The sequence below is a fragment of the Chiloscyllium plagiosum genome, chromosome 11 (genome assembly GCF_004010195.1).
Source record: "Chiloscyllium plagiosum isolate BGI_BamShark_2017 chromosome 11, ASM401019v2, whole genome shotgun sequence".
Lineage (NCBI taxonomy): Eukaryota > Metazoa > Chordata > Chondrichthyes > Orectolobiformes > Hemiscylliidae > Chiloscyllium > Chiloscyllium plagiosum.
In genome coordinates, this window is record NC_057720.1 from 60,355,652 (window position 1) to 60,381,093 (window position 25,442).

General features: G+C 41.5%; 1 protein-coding gene across 12 annotated transcripts in view; it reads right to left on the minus strand.

Moving 5' to 3' along the window:
* gorab (golgin, rab6-interacting) overlaps positions 1-25,442 on the minus strand; it is a 46,184-nt gene that overhangs the window by 5,614 nt on the left and 15,128 nt on the right. The window contains exons 1-5 of one of the 12 annotated variants that reach the window (XM_043699493.1): positions 17,968-18,099; positions 9,365-9,409; positions 8,924-9,275; positions 3,267-3,368; positions 2,390-2,530 (exon numbers count right to left, since the gene is read on the minus strand). In XM_043699493.1, the coding sequence (XP_043555428.1) occupies positions 2,390-2,530; positions 3,267-3,368; positions 8,924-9,162 (482 nt within the window). In that variant the 5' untranslated portion in view covers positions 9,163-9,275; positions 9,365-9,409; positions 17,968-18,099. Of the gene's footprint in view, positions 1-2,389; positions 2,531-3,266; positions 3,369-8,923; positions 9,276-9,364; positions 9,410-16,568; positions 16,587-16,649; positions 16,792-17,166; positions 17,238-17,561; positions 17,649-17,719; positions 17,739-17,967; positions 18,100-25,442 lie in introns of those variants that run through there. The other 11 variants (XM_043699499.1, XM_043699496.1, XM_043699498.1 and 8 more) reach the window with 11 other exon arrangements.

Below are 25,442 nucleotides of genomic sequence, written 5' to 3' on the forward strand. Positions count from 1 at the left end.
TGGTGGGGTCCGTTTGGAGGTGGCGGAAATGACGACGGATGATTCGATGTTTATGGAGATTGGTGGGGTGGTAGATGTGGACCAGTGGGGTTCTGTCCTGGTGGCGATTGGAGGGGCGGGGTTCAAGGGCGGAGGAGCGGGAAGTGGAGGAGATGCGGTGGAGAGCATCGTCAATCACGTCTGGGGGGAAATTGCGGTCTTTGAAGAAGGAGGCCATCTGGGTTGTTCGGTATTGGAACTGGTCCTCCTGGGAGCAGATGCGGCGGAGACGAAGGAATTGGGAATATGCGATGGGGTTTTTACAGGGAGCAGGGCGAGAGGAGGTGTAGTCTAGGTAGCTGCTGTCAGTTTATAGTAAATGTTCGTGTTGATTCGGTCGCCCGAGATAGAAATGGAGAGGTCTAGGAAGGGGAGGGAAGAGTCTGAGACGGTCAGGTAAATTTGAGGTCGGGGTGGAAGGTGTTGGTAAAGTGGATGAACTGTTCAACCTCCTCGTGGGAGATCATTTTCAGCTCTGATCTCCAGCATCTGCAGTCCTCACTTTCTCCTACAAATATTTAAAAGACATACACAGGGTACAGAATTCACTGGTTAGGGAGTCTAGAAACAAGGACACAATTTAAAAAGAAGGGAATGTCAGTTAGGTTCGAGGTGAAGACGTTTTAAAAAAACTCAGAGGGTTGAGAATTCTTGGAGTATTCTACCTCAGAGGGCTGTGGAAACAGTCTTTAAGTACGTTTAAGTTACAGATGAACAGATTTCTGATTACCAGTAGTGTACAATATTATTGGGATCAGTTGGGAAAAGACACTGAAATGTTTGATCAGTCGAAATTGTACTAAATGGTGGGGCAGGCTTGATGGGCCTAATGGCATAAGCCTGTTCCTATGTTCTTCTCCCCACTCAAACCCAATGTCTTCTGAATTGGAACATGTTCAACTCTAACTTGATAACTTAATCTGCTAAAAAGGGGTAGCAATCTTTCTTGTGAAGTCTTTTGTCAGAGACTGAGAAACTGACAATTCCTGTCTGAACTATGTACCACCAATGAATGTCAAACCAAGTTGGTTCAAAGACTATCAGTGACCTAATCATCTTGAAACTCTTCCCTCCAGTCTCCAGTGTTGGATTCTGTTAACCCTGCAAAGTTCACTTCCACCTCCCTCCAAGATTTCATTAACAGGACTGTCCTGAGAGAATAATTGGTTTTGCCTGTTCTTATCCCACAGACTTGCTTATCTCATTTTTTCCATTCCATGTCCAGTCTGTTTCTAACCCTTTTGCCATTTTAAGAGTTTCCACTTTGCTGGCTCTAACCAGCTCTTTCACCTGTACATCCAAAACTTTCCAAACCTCATCTGACAGGGATTGTGCAAGAGCTTTCCATAACTCATCCTCGAACTGGAAAACTTCAGCTTGCAACTTCTACCCTTCCTGTCATATTATCGATTTCAGTCCCCATTTTTTAAACAATAAATTGGATATGCCTTTGTTAAAAAGGTACAAATTTTCCATAACTTCTTTTAAAACAATGGATTTAATTATATCATTTAAAACCAAACTTTATTTGGTACAAAACTGATGTGATAACATTAGCTTTAGCTGCCAAATAATCATTTAATTCTTGTCAGAATCTACAGCCCAGCCAATGTACCTGCAAGTGGAAGCTTTGGAATCTATTAAGATTGAATAAAAAGGATGACCTGACTCAGTTAAGCTTAATAGTTACCCGGGAACAGTTAGACAATTTTAAAAAAACACTAATTGCTGTGCAACTATTAAACTGACTACTCAAAATGTACCCCTCCCTGGACTCAATCACCCGACTCTGTGGCCTGACCCCACTTTAGGCCTGAAATCTCTGACTCCCAAATTTTTCCAAAGAAGTTTCCCTACCTGGTATGTCACACTCACACTTATGTGACATAAGTTACCCTTCTGCTGTCAATAGTGGCTGTGCTGCTGATTATTTTAAAAAAAATCACAGAACATGGCCCAATCACTGCTGTAAAATCAAAAGGCTGGGTGGTTTCTACATGCTTAATTTGTGGATTCCTGGATGGACTCTTAACAAGAAGGCCCCTGACCAGGAATCTCCAGTGCAGAATTCCTCTGATGAAAAATGGATAACTTATAACAAATGATTCCTGAAAGTCATGACATTTTGATTCCCACAATCTTTTATGCTACCTGCCTGGTCTGTTAATTGTTCTTTCTGCATCTCCATGCCAATTATGGCGCAACCAATCAGCACCGTCTTTCCATTCTGGATAAGTCATGTCTCTTGCATCCTTGTTCTGATGAGTGCAAGATGAAAAGCTTAAACATTGCTCAAAAAGGAGACTAAAAGTGAAATTATACAATACCAAGCATGTATTTGTATTCTTACTTAGCCTGATAATATTCCAAGCTGGTCTTTTCAATACGATTCCGTAAGATGTTAACATCATTTGATAACAAGCTATCCAAGGTCTGAAGTTCCTTTTGGATTTGCTTCAGTTTCACAGTTTCTTCCATGGTTCGCTTTGACCTGGGATGATCAGTATAATGGATTAAAATTGAAGAAATATAGCTACTAACAAATTGTCATAACATGCTTAAGTAAAACAAAATTAACAGTCTAACAAACTTAGCAAAATATAATTAGTGATTGTTATTTATATGCATATACTCTTAATGATCTCCCCATCTCTTGGGTAGACAAAGGCTCCTTTGCTTATGCTTGGCAAAGTACTGAGCTTCAATTTTATCTAAATTAATGGCATAATTTAAAAAAAAACATTCATTCTTGGATTATGGGGATTGCTGGCTTGGGCCAGCGTTTATTGTCCATCCTGAGTTGTTCTTAAGGAAGAAGTGGTGAACTACATTCTGCAGTATATTTGGCATAGACCCACAATGCCATTCCAGGATTTTGACCGTGCAATACTGAAGGAATGGCAAAATATTCCCAAGTCAGAATGGGGAGTGGATTGGAGAGGAACTTGCAGGTGTTAGTGTTATCATGCATGTGCCCCCTTGTCCTTCTAGATGGATAGTCAGGAGTTTGAAAGGCACTGTCTAAGGAGCCTTGGTGAATTTCTGCAGTGCACCTTGTAGATTGCTCACAACATTGACAATGTGGGGAAAAGCAATTAACCTTTCAATCCCTCAAAATTTGATGAACATATTAGCTCTAAAGACATACAGTAGCATAAAAACATGTTAGCGTGTGGGTGGGGGGATTTAGGTGGTCAGTTTATCTTCCTCTTATGAATACGTCCTACCTTTCTGCAACGGCCTTTGAGAGAAGAGCTTTCTTGCGTTTATTCTTCTCTTCCATTAATCGCTGCTCTAGCTGCAGTTGTTCCAGCCTTGATCTCTCGCGCCTACAAGTAAAATTGACTTTATAATGTTTCTTTATAATTTTACTTTTTGACCGGAACCAGACAATGAAATTACTTTGTTGAATAGATTATGCATTGATCAAAGAAATGTAAAAATACAGTTGCCAAGTAAATTCAAGGGATGATTCTGACACCTACAGTCATAGAGATGTACAGCATGGAAACAGACCTTTCGGTCCAACCTGCCTATGCTAACCAATATCCCAACCTAATCTAGTCCCACCTGCCAGCACCTGGCCCACATCCCTCCAAACCCTTCCTATTCATATACCCACCCAAATGCCTCTTAAATGTTGCAATTATACCAGCTTCCACCACTTCATCTTGCAGCTCATTCCAGGCACGTACCACCCTCTGTGTGAAAAAGTTGCCCCGTAGGTCTCTTTTATATCTTTCCCCTCACACCATAAACCTATGCCCTCTAGTTCTGGACTCCCTGACCCCAGGTAAAAGACTTTGTCTATTTACCCTATCAATGCCCCTCATAATTTTGTAAACCTCTATAAGGTTACCCCTCAGCCTCCGACATTCCACGGAAAACAGCCCCCAGCCTGTTCAGCCTTTCCCTTTAGCTCAAATCCTCCAAGCCTGGCAACATCCTTATAAATCTTTTCTGAATCCTTTCAAATTTTACAACATCTTTCCGATAGGAAGGAGACCAGAATTGCACATAATATTCCAACAGTGGCCTAACCAATGTCCTGTACAGCCACAACATGACCTCCCAATTCCTGTACTCAATGCTCTGACCAATAAAAGAAAGCATACCAAACGCCTTCTTCACTATCCTATCTACCTGCGACTCCACTTTCAAGGAGCTATGAACCAGCACTCCAAGGTCTCTTTGTTAAGCAACACTCCCTAGGACCTTACCATGAAGGTGTATAAGTCCTGCTAAGATTTGCTTTCCCAAAATGCAGTACCTTGCATTTATCTGAATTAAACTCATGTGCCACCTCTCAGCCCATTGGCCTATCTAGTCAAGATCCTGTTGTAATCTGAGGTAACCCTCTTCGCTGTCCACTACACCTCCAATTTTGGTGTCATCTGCAAACTTACTAACTGTACCTCTTATGTTCGCGTCCAAATCATTTATGTAAATGACAAAAAGTAGAGGACCCAGCACTGATCCTTGTGGCACTCCACTGGTCACAGGCCTCCAGTCTGAAAAACAACCCTCCACCACCACCCTGTGTCTTCTACCTTTGAGCCAGTTCTGTATCCAAATGGCTAGTTCTCCCTGTATTCCATGAGATCTAATCTTGCTAATCAGTCTCCCATGGGAAACCTTTTCGAACGCCTTATTGAAGTCCATATAGATCACATCTACCGTTCTACCCTCATCAATCCTCTTGTTACTTCTTCAAAAAAAACTCAATCAAGTTTGTGAAACATAATTTCCCAAGCACAAAGCCATGTTGACTATCCCTAATCAGTCCTTGCCTTTCCAAATATATGTACATTCTGTCTCTCAGGATTCCCTCCAACAACTTGCCCATCACTGAGGTCAGGCTCACTGGTCTACAGTTCCCTGGCTTGTCTTTACCGCCCTTCTTAAACAGTGGCACCATGTTTGCCAACCTCCAGTCTTCCGGCACTTCATCTGTGACTATCCACAGAGTTCTAGGGTACACCTGATCAGGTCCTGGGGATTTATCCACCTTTAACCATCCAGCACTTCCTCCTCTGTAATCTGGACATTTTGCAAGATCACCATCTATTTCCCTACAGTCTATATCTTCCATATCCTTTTCCACAGTAAATACGGATGTAAAATACTCATTTAGTATCTCCCCCATTTTCTGTGGCTCCACACAAAGACTGCCTTGCTGATCTTTGAGGGGCCCTAGTCTCTCCCTTTTGTCCTTATTGTATTTGTAAAAACCCTTTGGATTCTCCTTAATTCTATTTGCCAAAGCTATCTCATGTCCCCTTTTTGCCCTCCTGATTTCCCTCTTAAGTATACTCCTACTTCCTTTTTACTCTTTTAAGGATTCACTCGATCTATTCTGTCTATACCTTACATATGCCTCCTTCTTTTTCTTAACCACACCCTCAGTTTCTTTCGTCATCCAGCATTCCCTGTACCTACCAGCTTTTCCTTTCACCCTGACAGGAATATACTTTCTCTGGACTCTCGTTAACTCATTTCTGAAGGCTTCCCATTTTCCAACTGTCCCTTTACCTGCGAACATCTGCCCCCAATCAGCTTTCCAAAGTTCTTGCCTAATACCGTCAAAACTGGCCTTTCTCCAATTTAGAACTTCAACATTTAGATCTGGTCTATTGTTTTCCATCACTACTTTAAGTCTAATACAATTATGGTCGCTGGCCCCAAAGTGCTTCCCACTGAAACCTCAGTCACCTGCCCTGCCTTATTTCCCAAGAGTAGGTCAAGTTCTGCACCTTCTCTCGTAGGTACATCCACATACTGAATCAGAAAATTGTCTTGTACACACTAAACAAATTCCTCTCCATCTAAACCCTTAACATTATGGCAATCCCAGTCGATGTTTGGAAAGTTAAAATCCCCTACCATAACCACCCTATTATTCTTACAGATAGCGGAGATCTCCTTACAAGTTCGTTTCTCAATTTCCCTCTGATTATTAGGGGGTCTATAATACAATCCCAATAAGGTGATCATCCCTTTCTTGTTTCTCAGTTCCACCCATGTATTTCCAGGAATATCCTCCCTCAGCACAGCTGTAATGCTATCCCTTATCAAAAATGCCACTCTCCCTCCTCTCTTGCCTCCCTTTCTATCATTCCTGTAGCATTTGTATCCTGTAACATTTGTATCCTGCCAGTCCAGCCCATCCCTGAGCAATGTTTCTGTAATTGCTATGATATCCCAGTCCCATGTTTCTAACCATGCCCTGAGTTCATCTGCCTTCTCTGTTCGGCCCCTTGCATTGAAATAAATGCAGTTTAATTTATTAGTCCTACCTTGCCCCTGCCTGCCCTGACTGTTTGAATCACCTCTGTTCTCAACTGTACCAGTCTCAAATTGATCTCTTTCCTCACTATCTTCCTGGGTCCCACCCCCCCCCACCTTACTAGTTTAAATCCTCCCGAGCAGCTCTAGCAAATTTCGCTGCCAGTATATTAGTCCCCTTCCAATTTAAGTATAATCTGTCCTTCTTGTACAGGTCACTTCTACCCCAAAAGAGATTCCAATGATCCAATAATGTGAATCCTTCTCCCATACACCAGCTCCTCAGCCATGCATTCATCTGCTCGATCCTCCTATTCCTGCCCTCACTAGCTCATAGCACTGGGAGTAATCCAGATATTACTACTCTTGAGGACCTCCTTTTAAATTTCTGCCTAACTCCCTGTAATCTCCCTTCAGAATCTCATCCTCTTCCCTTCCTATGTCATTGGTTCCAATGTGGACAATTACCTCCTGCTGGCCCCTCTCCCCTGTGAGAACATTCTGCACACTGTCTGAGACACCCTTGATCCTGGCACCAGGGAAGCAACATACCATTCTGCTTTTTCGCTGCTGGCCACAGAAACGTGTGTGTGTACTTCGGACTACAGAATCCCCTAACACAATTGATCTCTTGGAAGCAGACGTACCCCTCGTTGCATTAGAGCCAGTCTCAATACCAGTTCCTGTAAACTATTAGTCTTAAATCAATAAGTGAGAATTTTTATAATTTGTCAACAATTATCCTGTGAAGAAGAGAAAGAACCTGATAGAAAAGACCAGGGAAACAAAAGGAGCATCCAATCCCACTGCTTTCTCAGTATCTTCTGTTGCACCATCGGTTAACTCTATTTTTGTCTGTGTCTGTCAGTGTGTGGCAACATTTCAGAAAGGGGTTAAGAGTTTTAACTAGTAGACAGTTATACGTTGACTCCATAATTGCTTCTTTGTTTAGATTTAGTCAGAGCATAATGTATAGGAGTTGGGCTGTACAGGACATTGGTTAGGCCACTTTTGGAATACGGTGTGCAATTCTGGTCTCCTTGCTTTCGGAAGGATGTTGTGAAATTTGAAAGGGTTCAGAAAGATTTACGAGATGTTGCCAGGGTTGGAGGGCATTAGCTATAGGGAGAGGCTGAGTAGGCTGGGGCTATTTTCCCTAGAGCGTCAGACGCTGATGGGTGACTTTATTGAGGTTTATGAAATCATGAGGGGCATGAATAGGGTAAAGACACATGGTCTTTTCCCTGGGTTGGGGGAAGTCTGCAATTAGAGGACATAGGTTTAGGGTGAGAGGGGAGAGATTTAAAAAGGGACCTAAAGGGCGACTTTTTCACACAGAAGCTGGTGAGTGTATGGAACAAACTGCCAGAGGAAGTGGTGGAGGCTGACACAATTGCAACATTTAAAAGCCACCTGGATGGTTATATGAATAGGAAAGATTTAGAGGGATATGGGCCAAGTGCTGGCAAATGGGACTAGATTAATTTAAGATGTATGGTTGACATGGACGAGTTGAACTGAAGGGTCTGTTCTGGTGCTGTACATCTCAATGATGAATATATTTGTAACAGACAGTTCTTGGTAAGTACAGGAACCTGGTCTGTGTTTTCTGTTAACCCAAGTCAATCAAGGTAAGTACATCAGTGACTTTGGGTAGTTTGACAACATTGAACTTGTGGCAACTCTAAGAGTAGCAAGGTTTGATTTCCAGCTTTATGCGAGTGAGGTATCGTGTAATTTACTTTATTGTTTCAAGAGAAAGTACTATTAATCAGATCTTAATTGGGGACCAAGTTTGCTGTCTATTGAAAAGATGGACTTAAAGTGCAAGTCCAAAATCTGTGTAATCTTGATTAGTTCAGAATAGTATTCTATTGAATTTCTTGATTTCAGAAGCACTATCTCTCCTTGGCAGAAACCAAGGGGTGCAGACCAGCCTTCCCCAATTTTCCGTTGTCACATCAGCACACTACATTACATGGAAGAATCTTTTGGCTTGGAGAGGATTGAGCACAATTGTAGAATATCAGTAGGATTAAAATGAACAAGTTCTGAAAAACATTGCAGAATTTAGGCTTGAATCACAAAGGATGAAAGTTGAATGGGCAATCATTAAGGATAGGATAGGTTAGTTAAATCAAGAGTGCGAGAGACAATTTATTTTGGTGGAAGAATCTATAAATATAGGCGTAAGATTAATGTTGGAGCCAGGTTGCTCAATGAAGCCAGGAATCGTCTTTATGCAAAGGTCATAGAAATTTAATACATTCTCCTCCAAAAAAACATTCAAAATAGAAAAATTCAAGATTTCAAAATAGGTTTCTGAAATCTTTGGATAGGTACCGAGGCACATGAAACTACAAACGTTAAACATAATCAAGGCATATAAATCATGAGTTAACGAAATGGCAGAACAGGCTTCAGAATTTGAATGACTTACTCCTGCTATGTTAGGAAGTTAAACTTGTAACCATTTTACTTCGATATAATTAACTCCTCTTCCAATCAAAATGCTACATAGAAGATATTAATGTGACAGTTTAACTGACCTACCAGTAGTTCCAAAGATACTTTTACAATTATTTCTAGACTTACTAACAATTCCACCCCTTTCATCTGTTCTGTTGACAAGTCTTGGACTGAGTAGTCTTGGAATGTTGATGATGCTTTGGCTCTGTTTGTGTCCATCTGATGGCTTACTCTAGTTTCACTTTGTTTTTCACTTTCATTCTGAGCCTCCTTTGGTTCTAGTTTGGATGATGAAGGCTCTGCAGTTTCGGGTGGTCTCATTTTCAGTCTGGAAAATTGTTGACCTGGATCAATTTGATTATGCTCCATTGATCTGCGACTATGCAACTGATGTAACACTCGTTCCCTTTGAAGTTGCTGACGACTTTTGTTTGTGGAGGGTGTTTGTTTAAATCTTTCTGGTTTTTCGGAGATCAATGGACCTGAAAATAACGTTTTAAAAAGTTATTTTTATTGCACCCACCATCTAGCCATCTACAGTAATTTGTCTAACTACAAGGTTAACTCTTACTTGCTATTCAGATTCTGTCTCTCCTTAAATCTGGTCTCACAGTACCTGTATAGAGAAACATCGAAACAGATCTTGGAAAATAATGTGATGAAACTATCTGAGTGCATGTAAATAAAAGATAAGCAAGATACATCCTTGATCCCAAACTAAAATATTAAACAAGTTCCATTTGCTCCTGTTGTACTGCAAGTAGTTTACATTCACTCATGGAGCAGTTCACAAAGCATCTAATGGGTTGCATGTTCCAATCAATCCCAGCTCCCGGTTGCGAGCCATTTCAATTCCCACTCCCACTTGCCTGACATGACCATCCTGGACCTCCTCCAATGTTAAAATAAGGTCACACGCAAACTGGAGGAAGAGCACGTCATCTTCTGCCTCAGAGGTTTACAACCTTATGGCCTTAACATAAAATTCACTAGCTTCCAAATCTTCCCAACGCCACCCCCCACCCCACTTCATCCCAGGTTCAGCCTTCCCTCTTCACCCCACCCCCTTGACCTGACCTGATCTGTCCATCTTCCTTCCCACCTATCTGCTCCACCCTTCCTGACCAATCACAATCACCTACCTGCATCCACCTATTGCCATCCCACCTAACTTTCCCCCAGCCCCATCCCCTATTTTTCCTCAGTCCCTTTACCCGCCCCAATCCTGATGAAAGATATAAACGCCATCAACGGAGTGCAACGAAAGTTTACTAGAACCGTTTCATGTTGTCCTATGAAGAGATATAGGGCAACCCCAGCCTGCAGTCTCCAGAGTTTTGTAGAATGAGAGGTGATGCAGAAATCTACAATATAATTAGATGGTAAACAGGGTAGATGCAGGCAAGATATTTATCTTGGTTAAGTCCAGACCAGGGCAGCACAATTTAAAAAAAAAGTGAATGCCATTTAGGATTGAGATAAGGAAAAATCGTTTTACTCTGCAGGTGATGAATCTTTGGAATTAACTCACACAGAGAGCTACGGAAGCTCAGGCTTAGTACATTTAAAGTAGAGTTTAGATTAGATTATATTACATTACAGTGTGGAAACAGGCCCTTCGGCCCAACAAGTCCACACCGACCCGCCGAAGCGCAACCCACCCATACCCCTACATTTACCCCTTACCTAACACTACGGGCAATTTAACATGGCCAAATCACCTTACCTGCACATCTTTGGACTGTGGGAGGAAACCCACGCAGACACGGGGAGAACATGCAAACTCCACACAGTCAGTCGCCTGAAGCGGGAATTGAACCTGGGTCTCTGGCGCTGTGAGGCAACAGTGCTAACTACTGTGCTACCCTGCCGCCCACACATTTTTGATTATCAATGGTGGAAAGTATTATGGAGATTGTGTGGGTAATTAGCAAAGCATTCCATCAGCCATTGTCGTACCAAATGGCATAGCAGACTTGATGGGCTACTCCTTTTCCTAAGATGATTATTTTTATCTGCTTTGTAATGGGAGTTGGACCATACAATTGTAGTAAATGAGGTTATTAAAAGTTTACATCTCCAAAGCCCAAAACACCATAGGCCTTATAATAAGAAGTTCCAAAGTTCTAATACAATCAATCTTCAAATGATACAGCACAGAAAGAATCATTTGCCCCAGTGTGGCTCTTTTGTGGAACTATTCATCACGCTTTCTTCATCAGCTTGTAAATCGCTGCACTCAACTGTCTTTCGAAAGTTACTTTTGAACTTGTTTCCAACAACATTTCAAGCAAGGTATTCCAGATCACAACTTCTGTTGTGATAAGTTTGCCAAACACATTAAGCCTGGGTCCTCTGCTTAATGAGTCTCCAGTAAAGGCAGATACAACATACTTGTTTCAGACCTCAGCCATGATCGCAGTTTCCACAAAAAGATCTCCTTTTCAGTCATTTATCAACATATCCTTCCTTTAATTATCCTTTCACGAGTTACATTTGAGACACACTTTTTGGCTCTCTTTTACGTTACCCACTAATCTACTCATTTTTCAACTTCAGATCTCCCCTGAACTTTCAATAATTGTTTTAGTCCTCCCCATATTCCATATACATATGGCTGATTAACTTTTTCTGCACCTAGTAGCAGCTCCAATTTGCATCATTACACACTGTACAAATGTACGTCAAAGCAAAGATATTAATAAAATATTTGGTTTAATCCATATGTTAATAAATGCAATATCTGCTTGCTCGAAATTGATCCTTATACTAATTTGCAATCTGTCTTTGGAACCATTTACTGGTGTTCTTTGCACATTTATTTTAAAAAGAGAGGGGAACAGTTCTAGGATAATATCTTTGTGAATTCGGAAAAAGGTGAGCAGTAGGAATCTATTTATTGTACATATAGAAAAGCAATAAGATTCTTAGATCATGATATTTAAAATGATATCAATTTTTGCTGAAAGATGATCAGATATCTTGGATGGTAGAATGGAAAACTTCCCAGCTGTCATTATCTAAACACTTGTGAAATGAGTCTGAGAGTGCCTTGCAAGTGTTGAAGCATGTCCTAACTATATCTAAATTCACAGTTCAATGATTCCATATTAGGACTGCGGTGGCACGAAAGACCAACAACAATCACAATACATGGCACTAGTACTGGACTATTGCTTCAATTGTTTATGCAAACTTAAAATTGGCCTTTCACAAAGAAAAACAGATTCTATTAGTACTCACATCATACATCTGGAACAATACAAAATGTAATGCATGTTAAGAACTACCTAGCACCTGCAACAGCTTAATATCTAATGAAGTCAAGAGTGTTAAAAATTCAATGAATCACTCTTACAAATAATTACTTCTGCAATAAGCTTTTAAAAATAATGCATACTTTGATATCCCAAAAATATTTTGATTCATGGTGCAATCCACAATTCCAATTAAGCTTCCTGTTAAATCAGTGTACTATGATAGATAAGAGGCACAGGATTTCAAGCTTTTAGAATCATAGAGATATAAAGCAACAGACCCTCCAGCCCAACTCGTCCATGCTGACCAGATATTCTAGATTAACCTAGTCCCACTTGGCCCACATTCCTCTAAACCCTTCTTATTAATATACCCTTCCAGATGCCTTTTAAATGTTGTCATTCTACAAGCCTCCATCACTCCCTCTAGCAGCTCATTCTGTACATGCACCACTCAGAGAGATTTGCTCCCGAGGTCCCTTTAAAACCTTTCCCCTCTCACCTTAAACCTATTCCCTCTTGTTCTCGACTCTCCCAGCCCTATGTATTTACCCTATCCATGACCCTCATGATTTTACAAACCTCTAAAAGATCATCCCTCAGCCTCTACCATTCCAGGGAAAATAGATCCAACCCGAGCAACATCCTTGTAAATCTTTTCTGAATTGATTCAAGTTTCACAATATCCTTCCCATAGGAGTGGGACCAGAGTTGCACGCAGTACTCCAATAGTGCCTAACCAGGGTCCTGTACAGCCACATGACCTCCCAACTCCTATCCTCAAGGCTCTGACCAATAAAGGAAAACTTCCAAACGCCTTGTTCATTACCCTATCTACCTGCAACTCTACTTTCAAGAAGCTATGAACCTGCAGTCCAAGGTCTCTCTGTTCAGCAACACGCCCCAGGACCTTACCATTAAGTGTACAAGTTCTGTCCTGATTTACCTTTCCAAAACACAGCTCTTTCCGTGTCCACTACACCTCCAATTTTGGTGTCATCTGCAAACCTATTAACCATACCTCCTATATGCACATCCAAATCATTTATATAAATGACAAAAAGCAGTGCACCCAGCAACAATTCTTGTGGCACACCACTGGTCACAGGCCTTTCAGTCTGAAGAGCAACCCTTCACCACCACCCTCTGTCTTGTACCTTCCAGCTAGTTCTGTATCCAAGTAGCTAGTTCACCCTCTATTCCATGTTATCTAACCTTGCTAACCAGTCTACCATGAGGAACCTTGTCGAGCGCCTTTCTGAAGTCAGTAATAGATCACATCTGTCCTCATCAAGCCTCTTTGTTACTTCTTCAAAGATTTCAATCAAGCTCGTGAGACATAATTTGGCACGCACAAATTGTACCCCTCATCAGTCCTTACCTTTTCAAATACATGTAAATCCTGTCCCTGAGGATCCACCCCAACAATTTACCCACCACCAATGTCAGGCTCACTGGTTGATAGTTCCCTGGCTTTGCCTTACCACCTTTCTTAAATAGTGACACCACATTTGCTAACCACCAGTCTTCTGGCACTTTACTGTGGGTTTGATGATACAAATATGTCAGTGAGGGGCCCAGCAATCAGTTCCCTAGCTTCTAGGGTACACCTAATCAGGTCCTGGGGATTTATCCACCTTTATGCATGTAAAGATTGTGATTATGCTGCTCCTTTAGCAAGGTTACGTTGTCCTTGTTTTTTTTCCCCCACCAGAGAGGTCATAAAAGACACATACTCTGAAAAGTCAAAGTTGAAGGGTTTTAGGGCCAATTTGATTATCGCTAACAGATACTGCCTCAGGCAGAAGGCCTTAAAAAAAACTTGCGCAATGAAAGGACAGTAGCCAGTTCTCCTAGCTCAGCTTTTCTGTGGTTTGATTTGTTTTTTTTTAAGTAGTCTGGCTATTCACTAAAAGCAGTCAGGCAGTTTTTAAACTGCTGGATCAAAGAAGCAGGTCCATGCTGATCCTCTCTGACTTCTCTCCTGTAAGACCCAGTGTTTGATTTTTTTCCTTTTGTGCCAAGGGGGGTTGTTGCAAGTATTGGGAACAGTATCATTAAGTAGGGATAATCTGTTGGGTTTTCAGATAGGTTAAGTTATTCTGTATTCTGTTCTCTTTTGTGTTCCATTCAGTGATCTTGTAAATAAATTGCTTTGTTTAAAACTAAGTTGTTTGATCAGCGGTATCTCTCCTGGAATATTCACTTTACACCTGCTTAAAACAACAAATTTAGAGTCTGGGCTACTTTCTTGAAATGTCTTGAAGGGGCCTGGCCTGGTCCACAGCAAGATGTCCCGTATTCCTCCTCTGTCATATGGACATTTTTCAAGATGTTGCTATTTATTTACTTTCCCACATTCTCTATCTTCCATATTTTTCTCCAGAGTAAACACTGATGCAAAATACTTGTTTAGTATCTCCCCCATCTCCTGTAGCTCCACACATAGGTGCCTTGCTGACCATGGAGGGACCCTATTCTCTCCTTAGTTATCCCTTTGTCCTTAATGTTTTTACAAAACCCCTTTGGATTCTCCTCAACCATATCCAAAGCTATTTCATGTCCCCTTTTTGCCCTCCAGATTTCCTACTTAGGTGTAGTCTTACTGCCATTATACTCTTCTACAAATTCACTTGATCCTTGTTTAATCCCTGACATATGCTTCCTGCATATTCTTGACCAAAACCTGAATTTCTCTCATCCAGTATTCCCTACACCTACCAGCCTAGCCCTTCAACCTACCAGGAACATACTATCTCATTTTTGAAGGCTTCCCATTTTCCAGCCATCCCTTTATCTGCAAACATCCACCACCACCCCCATCAACTTTTGAAAGTTCTTGCCTAATATCAAAATTTACCTTCCTCCAATTTAGAACTTCAACTTTTAGATTCAGTCTATCCTTTTCCATCACCATTTTAAAACTAATAGAATAATGGTCGCTGGTCCCAAAATGCTCCCCCTCAGTCACCTGCCTGGCCTTATTTCCCAAGAGTAGGTCAAGTTTTGCACCTTATCTAGTAGGTACATCCACATTCTGAATCAGAAAATTTTTTTGTATACACTTAACAAATTGCTCTATCCATTTAAACCCTTAACACGATGGCAGTCCCAGTCTATGATTAGAGTGGTGCTGAAAAAGCACAGATCAGGCAGCATCCGAGGAGAAGGAAAATCGATGTTTTGGGCAAAAGCCCTTAATCAGGAATTCCTGAAGGGCTTTTGTCCGAAATGTCAATTTTCCTGCTCCTCCGATGCTGCCTGACCTATAGTGCTTTTCCAGCACCACTCTAATCTTTACTATAATCTCCAGCATCTGCAGTACCCCATTCTGCCCAGACCATGTTTGGAAAGTTAAAATCCCCTACCATTACCACTCTAGTATTCTTACAGATGACAGAGATCTCCTTACAAATTTGATTCTCAATTTCGTACTGATTATTGGGATTGTATTATAGAGCCCCAACAAGGTGATCATCCCTTTCTTATTTCTTAGTTCCACCCAAATACCTTCGCTGGATGTATTCCCAGGAATATCCTCCCTAAGTACAGTTGTAATGTCGTCCCTAATCAAAAAAACCACTCAACCCTCCCCTCTTGCTCCCCTTTCTATCCTCATAAAGCATTCGTATCCTGGAACATTAAACTTCCAGTCCTGTCCATCCCTGAGTATCATGTTCCCAATCATGCACAGAATACATCTGCCTTTTATGTTAGGCCTCTTAAATTTAAATGCATTTATTTCAATGTATCAGTCCTACCTCACTCTCTGCAGTGTTCCTGCCTTCCCTGACTATTTGACTTATTCCCTTTCCTAACTGCACCAGACTGACCTCTTTCCTCACTATCTCCCTGGGTCCCACACCCTTCACACACCTCCCCACCCTGCCCACTTTGCTACTACAAATCCTCCCCAGCAGCTCAAGCAAATCTCCCCAAAGCAAAATCTCCCTGTCTGAATGGTCTCCTTTCAGTTCAGTGCAACCCGTCCTTCTTATGCAGGTCAATTCTGCCTCAGAGGAGATTCCAATGATCCAAAAATGTGAATCTTCCATCGCTGCAGCAGCTCCTCAGTCGCACATTCATCTGCTCTATCCTCCTATTGCTACCACCACTACTAACTCGTGGCATCAGGAGTAATCCAGATAATACTACCCTCAAAAACGTACTCGTTAATTTCCTGCCCAACGTCCAATATTCTCTCCCCTCTCGTCATTTTATTTTCTTATGTTGTTAGTTCGAATATGTACAACAACCTCCTGCTTCTCCCTCTCTCCATTGAAAATATTCTGCACCCTCTCAGAGATATCCTTCATCCTGGCTCCAGAGAGGTAACACACCATTCTGATATCTTGCTGCCAACTGCAGAAACATCTGACTCTGCCTCTGACTAGAGAATCCCCTACCACAGATGATCACTTGGAACCTGGTGTACCAATCTCAGTACCAGAAACCTGGCTGTCAATGCTACATCCCCTCGAGTGTCCATCAGCCCCAACATTTTCCAAAACAGCGTACTGGCTTGAGACGGGAATAGCCACAGGACCCATTCCCCATCTCAGTCGAAGCAAAATGCTCGGAGACATAGTATGGTTTTACCTCCTTTATCTTTATTCCAGGCCCGGGAGGGAGGGAGAACAATCACCAATGTGCACAAAGACATGAGTTCTCTGTCTTCTCTCTCAAACAGCAGTTTCTTAATGAATTATATAGTCATTTTACAGGGAAGAGGATCCAGATAAGGCAACATGCGTTTTGATTGGGTGACCATTACAATCAGCGAGTGTCAATAGACTTTATGCCATTTGTTGTTACACAATGAATGTTCTTAACATTAACTGCCTTCACATCATGAATACTTTTCACCTTGTTAAACTGACCTTACACACTGAATGCTTCCAATACTGTTAAACGGCTCTAATGAATGCTTTTTCACCTTGTTAACCTATTACCCTTGCCTCCAGCACCCCATTGTTAATTGCAGGTTCTTATCTGATCTGAATAAAGCTCAGCTGAATCTCATTTCACAAAATTCAACTTAACTCTTCCCTACCTGTTTATACCCTATACACATTCTCAACATGAGACTCCTGCACTACCTGCATCCCTCGCCTACCTTTCATGGAGGTCACCCATCCACTTGATTGTATCTTGGGTTTATCTCCCTACCTGCAACGACCATCCATCACACCCCCTAACTCCTGTAAATTCCTCAATGCCTCTTATTGCCACTCCTCCTGATCCATGTGATCCAATCAAATTCACAACTAAACACATAGCCAACACACCTGCAGACAATTATAACATGGAAACTCTCCCTAACATCCCACATCCGATAGGAAATGCACACTCTACTGAAGGCCATCTTTGCACCTTAATCTACAGATCCAGAAGATAGCAATCTTACTGCTCTAGGCTAGCTTAATACTTATGCTTTTATATTTCTGAAGTTTAATCAAGAGACAGATCTCAATAAAAACATTGAATTAAAAAATAACCCAATTTACTCACTATTGCAGATTTACCAAAACAAAGTGAGGTTACACTTTAAAACTAGCCACATTACTGCTGCCCTGCTTGAACTCCACCACAGATTTTTCTCCAAGGTCAACTGCGAATTTTGCTGTTTGCTTATCTTTTATAGAACAAGCTCTTATGTCCAGACATACTTGAAACTAAACAACAAAAGTAGCAGCAGTGCAGATTCACTGCTGGGTCAGACAGCAGTGTAAGTCTCTTTTTCAGTTTGAATCACTTCCCATGTGGTCACTACCTTTGTCCTCCTTTTACCTTTTTAAAATTGCCATTGTTTTGATTTTCTTCCCCCCCCTCAAAGTTCCAAAACAATGCAACACCTTATAAAAGAGCAATTACTGCTCTTAGAGTTCAAGGAAATTAGCTCCAACACTGAAAGTACCTCAAAAAAAAGCTCTCACAGCCACAATTTTTTCCGTTCTCCATCTTGGATTACCCAGAATCCTTGTAAAGGAGGAATATTTCTGTACTGTTGTTGGATGCATGACTTGATTGAAAAGCAATTCAACTTTGAAACAGTTCATGTTTTTATCAGAAGATTGCAGATTGATCACTTCTTATTCTACTGCAGTGCACAAAACTGCAGGTGACCAACATGATATGACAGATAAGATTCCCTGCAGTGTATAAACAGGCCCTTTGGCCCAACCAGTCCACACCAACCCTCTAATGAGTAACCCACTCATTTCCCTCTGACTAATGCACCTAACACTATGGGCAATTTAGCATGACCAATTCACCTGACCTGCACACCTTTGAACTGTGGGAGGAAACCGGCTCACCCGGAGGAAACCCATGCAGACACTGGGAGAATGTGCAAACTCCACACAGACAGTGGCCTAAGGCTGGAATTGAACCCGGGTTCCTGGCACTGTAAGGCAGCAGTGCTAACCACTAAGCCACCGTGCTGCCCAAAAATATGTAGATATATTTTTTGTGGACATTCAGGAGATAACTAAGTTAATGACTATTTTAGTTAGATTTTTTTCACAGAAACCTAAGATTCTTCAGATCTGTAGACTTAATAATTAAAGTTTTTTTTAAAAAAAGTATTAAATAAGCAAACTGGTGACATCTAGTGGCTGAAACGAGCCTGTCCATCAATATTTGCTCACAGATTAGATTAATAATAATAATAATAATAAATTAGTTTAGAGAATTAAATTAAATTCTGAAAAAGAGCAAAATTAACCACTTAAAAAGATAGGATTATGATGTTTGATGTGCCACTTCATTTGAATCACAGTAACCCTATTAATTTGATGACATCGAATTAAAGGAACAAGAATGCAATTATTCAACATGGACTAAGTGAAAGACTCAAATTTATTGTTACAATTCATGAAAAGCTTATCCAAATACAAAACAATAATCATCTGAATCTAACTCAACTAGTGTATTTGGTCAAGTGAACCAGTCTTTTGTCATAAATATGTCCAAGTGGATTTCTAACAGGTTGTATGTTACTCTGAAGTAAGGGGAAGAGGAGAGAGTAGTTGTTAAATTCTTACATAGTTGGATATCAAATTGAAACACTGCAAATAAAACAGTGACTATCAATCAAATAAAGTCCAAGTACAACTAGTACAGTGGTGTTCTCTTTCAGTAAGAACACAAAGAATTCTAGCAAAATTTATAAAATTCATCACCATTGCTAGGGTAAAATTGATGTACAAATTATTCCAATATGAAAACTTAATGGAAGCATCTCAATTTATTTTATAACTTACCTACATTAGGGAAATAAGTTGGTTAAAAATCCATTGTAGGATGTCCTGATAATCAAGACAACAATGGACAGCCCATTCTACACTAGTCTTCAGCCAGGACACAGTAAAAGTTTCAAAATTCATTCGAGATATTCCAACAGTTTTCTGTTCTCTCTACCTAGTTTGGCCATCAAATCAGAATACATGGCTTATTATCCATTTAACTACACATCAGGATAAGCCTTACAAGTATAATTTCCTTCAACGGAAATTTATTTTCGTCCAAAAAAAATTTAGTCAGACTACAGCTTATTACTGTCAAGAGAACATTCAATTTTCATAAACCCAGAAGTCTTAAATTAGTCCTTAAATATATTGAGGCATTGATGTTACAAATTGCTTGTAAATGTCATCACTTGTCACACAAACCTTCAATGTCTTTGGAAATTGAAGTTCTCGTTTATAATTAACTTTTCTCTTGTCCGCAATAAACTTTAGCATAATGATTGTTTTCCGTGGATTTCATTGGAACAAATGCCTGAATAGAGAAGGTTTAACACTTCACCACTCCTCCATCATTCCCTCTTATTTAACTTGCAAGTGGTGCTTCCAAGTATCTTCAGCTCTTTTGTTGAAGTGGTGAATGTTACAGGGTTGAAAGTTCTTTTGGAGGAGGCTTGGTATATTGCTATAGTGCAACTTGTGGATGGTACAAGTTACTGATCCTCATCATTGATGCTGAACAAAATGAACATTTGAAGTAGTAGCTGGAAGCCAGTCAGGCAGCCTGCATTGCCCTGGTTGGTAGCAGCTTGAGTGTTGTTGGAACATCACTCTTCCAGGCATATAGAGAGTATTTCATCACATTCCTGACTGCCTTGTGGATTGTGGACAGAATTTGGGAAGCAGGTGAGTTAGTTGCCACAGAATTCCTAGACCAAAATAGAAACACACACAGACACCTAAGCAGTGATAACTCCTAGAATATTAATAGTGAGGACATTCAATGATGGCAATGCCATTGTATATCAAGGTGTGATGGTTAGGTTCTCTCTTGTTGGAGATAGTCATTGCCTGTAATTATGAATATTACAGGTCACTTACCAGCCTAAGTCTGAATATCATGCAGCCCCTGTTGCATTTGGATGTGGACTACTTCAGCCTCTAAGGAGTTGTAAAGGGTGTTGGACATTACGCAATCAGCAAATATCTGCATTTCTGATTTTATGGAGTGGAGGTCTCGGATAGATTATATGAAAATAGTTGGGCTTCGGATGCTACCCTGAAAACCTTCTGCAGTGATATCCTGTGGCTGAGATGAAGAATCAACAACAACATCTTCCGTAGTCCTAGTCCTAGATATTCCCCCAGATTCCCATTGACTATAATCCAGCCCGATCTAAGATCTTAAAGTTCAACTGTAATGATTAATTACTCAGCATTGTACAGGAGACACATGGGCAACAAAAAAAAACAAAGTGATTAGTGCGCACGCAGGACCAGGATGTGCTTTGAAGAATAGGTTGAAAACAACTTCCATTTAAATATGTCATCCTCTGCGTGACTACCAGACTTCTCAAACAGAGTCATCATATCACAGAGTCAGAGATGTACAGCATGGCAACAGATTCGGTCCAACTCGTCCATGCTGACCAGATATCCCAACCCAATCTAGTCCCACCTACCAGCACCTGGCCCATTTCCCTCCAAACCCTTCCTATTCATATACCCATCCAAATGCCTTTTAAATGTTGCAATTGTACTAGCCTCCATCACTTCCTCTGGCACCTCATTCCATACATGTACCGCCCTCTGTGATAAGTTGCCCCTTAGGTCTCTTTTATATCTTTCCCCTCTCACCCGAAAACTATGCCCTCTAGCTCTGGACTCCCCTACCTCAGAGAAAAGACTTTGTCTATTTATTCTATCCCTGCCCCTCATAATTTTAGAAATCTCTATAAGGTCACCCCTCAGCCTCTGATGCTCCAGGGAAAAAAGCCACAGGATGTTCAGCCACTCCCTATAGCTCAAATCCTCCAACCCTGGCAACATCCTTGTAAATCTTTTCTGAACCCTTTCAAGTTTCATAACATCCTTCTGATAGGAAGGAGACCAGAATTGCACAGAATATTCCAACAGTGGCCCAACCAATGTCCAACTGTACAGCTGCAACATGACCTCCCAACTCCTGTACTCAATACTCTGACCCATAAAAGAAAGCATACCAAACGCCTTCTTCAGTACTCTATCTACCTGCGACTCCACTTTCAAGGAGCTTGAACCTGCACTCCAAGGTCTCTTTGTTCAGCAACACTCCCTAGGACCTTACTATTAAGTGTATAAGTCCTGCTAAGATTTGTTTTCCCAAAACACAGCAGCTCGCATTTATCTGAATTAAACTCCATCTGCCATTTCTCAGCCCATTGGCCCATCTGATCAAGATCCTGTTGTAATCTGAGGTAACCTTCCTGGCTGTCCACAACACCTCCAATTTTGGTGTCATCTGCAAACTTACTAACTGTACCTCTTATACTCGCATCCAAATCATTTATGTAAATGACAAAGAAAATAGGAGACCCAGCACAGATCCTTGTAGCACTCCACTGGTCACAGGTCTCCAGTCTGAAAAACAACCCTCCACCATCACCGTCTGTCTTCTACCTTTGAACCAGTTCTGTATCCAAACAGCTAGTTCTCCCTGTAGTTCATGAGATCTAACCTTGCTAACCAGTCTACCAAGGGGAACCTTGTCGAATGCCTTTCTGAAGTCCATACAGATCATATCTACTGCTCTGCCCTCATCAATCCTCTTTGTTACTTCTTCAAAAAAATTCAATCAAGTTTGTGAGACATCATTTCCCACGCACAAAGCCATGCTGACTAACCCTAATAAGTCCTTGCATTTCCAAATACATGTACATCCTGTCCCTCAGAATTCCCTCCAACAACTTGCCCACCACCGACATCAGGCTCACTGGTCTATAGCTAGAGAAGTGATTGCTGGGCCCCTTGCTGAGATATCCGTATCATCGAAAGCCACAGGTGGGGTGGTGGAACATTGGAGGCTGGCTAACGTGGTCCCACTATTTAACAAAAGGTGGTAATGAAAAGCCAGGGAACTATAGAGCGGTCAGTCTGACATCGGTGGTGGACAAGTTAGAACATAGAACTATACAGCGCAGAACAGGCCCTTTGGCCCTCGATGTTGTGCCAACCTGTGAACTATTCTCAGTTGTCCCCCTACACTATCCCATCATCATCCATGTGCTTATCCAAGGATTATTTAAATCTCCCTAATGTGGCTGAGTTGACTACATTAGCAGGTAGGGCATTCCATGCTCTTACCACTCTGTGTAAAGAACATGCCTCTGATGTCTGTCTTAAATCTATCACCCCCTCAATTTGTAGTTATGCCCCCTCGTACAAGCGGACGTCATCATCCTCGGAAAAAGACTTTCACTGTCTAATCCTCTGATCATCTTGTATGTCTCTATCAAATCCCCTCTTAGCCTTCTTCTCTCCAATGAGAACAGACCCAAGTCTCTCAGCCTTTCCCCAGAAGACCTTCCCTCCAGACCAGGCAACATCCTGGTAAATCTCCTCTGCACCTTTTCCAATGCTAGAACTGTACACAATATTCCAAATGTGGCCGCACTAGCGTTTTGTATAGTTGCAGCATGATATTGTGGCTCCGGAATGCAATCCCTCTATGAATTAAACCTAACACACTGTATGCCTTCTTAACAGCACTGTCAACCTGGATGGCAATTTTCAGGGATCGATGTACATGGACTCCAAGATCCCTCTGCACATCCACACTACCAAGAATCTTTCCATTGACCCAGTACTCTGCCTTCCTGTTATTCTTCCCAAAGTGCATCACTTCACATTTAGCTGCATTGAACTCCATTTGCCACATCTCAGCCCAATTCTACAGTTTATCTAAGTCCCCCTGCAACCTGTAACATTCTTACAAATTGTCCACTACTCCACCAACTTTAGTGTCGTCTGCAAATTTACTAATCCATCCACTTATGCCTGCGTCTAATTCATTTATGAAAATGACAAACAGTAGCAGTCCCAAAACAGATCCTTGTGGCACACCACTAGTAACCGGACTCCAGGCTGAATATTTTCCATCAACCACCACACGCTGCCTTCTTTCAGAAAGCCAGTTTCTAATCCAAACTACTAAATCACCCTCAATTCCATGCCTCTGCATTTTCTCCAACAGCCTACCATGTTGTTTGAGGAAATCCTTAGGAACAGGATTTACTCATATCTGGAAAGGCAAGGACTGATTAGTGATAGTCAACATGGCTTTGAGAGTGGGAAATCATGTCTCACTAATTTGATTAAGCTTTCTGAAGTAGTAACAAAGATGAGAGCAGAACGGTGGATGCGATCTATATGGACTTCACTAAGGCGCTCAACAAGGTTTCTTGTGATCTAACCTTGCTACCTAGTCTCCCATATGAACTAGCCATGTCGATACAGAATAGACTCAAAAGGTAGAAGACAAAGGGTAGTGGTGGAGGGTTGCTTTTCAGACTGGAGGCCTGTGACCAGTGATATGTCACATTGGTTGGTGCTGGGTTCACTACTTTATCGTTTACATAAATGTTTTGGATTTGAACATCAGAAGTATAGTTAGCAAGTTTGCAGATGACATCAAAATTGGAAGTGTATTGGACAGTGAAGAACATTACCTCAGAGTACAACAAGATCTTGATAAGATAAGGTAAGGAATGGCCGATGGAGGTTAATTTAGGTAAATTTGAGGTGCTGCATTTTGGAAAGTCAAATCAGGGTAGGACTTGTACAGTTCATGACAAGGTCCTGGGGAGTGTTGCTAAACAAAAGATCTTGGAGTGCGGTTTCATAGTTCCTTGAAAGTGGAGTCACAGGTAGATGGGAGAGTGAAGGCAGCGTTTGGTATGCTTTCCTTTATTGGTCAGTGCATTGAGGATAGGAGTTGGGAGGTCATGTTGCAGCTGTACAGGACACTGTTAGGCCACTGTTGGAATACTGAGTGCAGTTCTGGTCTCCCTCCTGTAGGAAGGATATTGTGAAACCTGAAAGGGTTCAGAAATGATTTACAAGGATGTTGCCAGAGTTGGAGGGTTTAAGTAGGGAGGGCTGATTAGGCTTGGGCTGTTTTCCCTGAATCAGAGGCTGAGGGATGACCTTATAGACGTTAATAAAATCATGAGGGGCATAGATAGAGTAAACAGACAAGGTATTTTCCCTGAGGTGGAGGAATTATCCAGAACTAGAGGACATTGGTTTAAAGTGAGAGAGGCAAGATTTAAAAGGGACCGAAGGGGCAACGTTTTCACGCAGAGGCTGATGCCTGCATGAAATGAGCTGCCAAAAGGAAGTGAGGGAGGGTTGTACAATTACAACATTTAAAAGGCATCTGGATGGGTATAGGAATAAGAAAGGTTTAGAGGGGTATGGACCATGTGCTGGAAAATGGGACTAGATTAATTTAGGATATCATGGTTGGTATGGACAAGTTGGACTGAAAGGTGTGTTTCTGAGCTGTATATTTCTGACTGTATGATATGCCAAGGAATTAAAAGATGCAAAACTGACTCCTGGTTAAAAAGGTTTCTATATAAAAGTGTGTATACTCACAAAGTTAACAAAAATGTAAGAACTGGAGGGAATTCTTTCATGGGATGTGGGCATTGCTTGCAAGGCCAGCATGTGTCCCGAACTGCTATCCAAGAGAGTGGCTTACTTGGTGATTAACCATACTGTCCTGAGTCTTGTGTCACATATAGGGGTGGAAATGTGTTGCTGGAAAAGCGCAGCAGGTCAGGCAGCATCCAGGGAACAGGAGAATCGACGTTTCGGGCATAAGCCCTTCTTCAGGAATGGGGAAAGTTTGTCCAGCAGGCTAAGATAAAAGGTAGGGAGGAGGGACTTGGGGGAGGGGCGTCGGAAATGTGATAGGTGGAAAGAGGTCAAGGTGAGGGTGATAGATCAGACTGGGGTGGGGGCGGAGAGGGCGGGAAGAAGATTGCAGGTTAGGAAGGCGGTGCTGAATTTGATGGATTTGACTGAGACAGGCTGGGAGGAGGGGAAATGAGGAAACTGGTGAAATCCGAGTTCATCCCTTGTGGTTGGAGAGTTCCTAGCC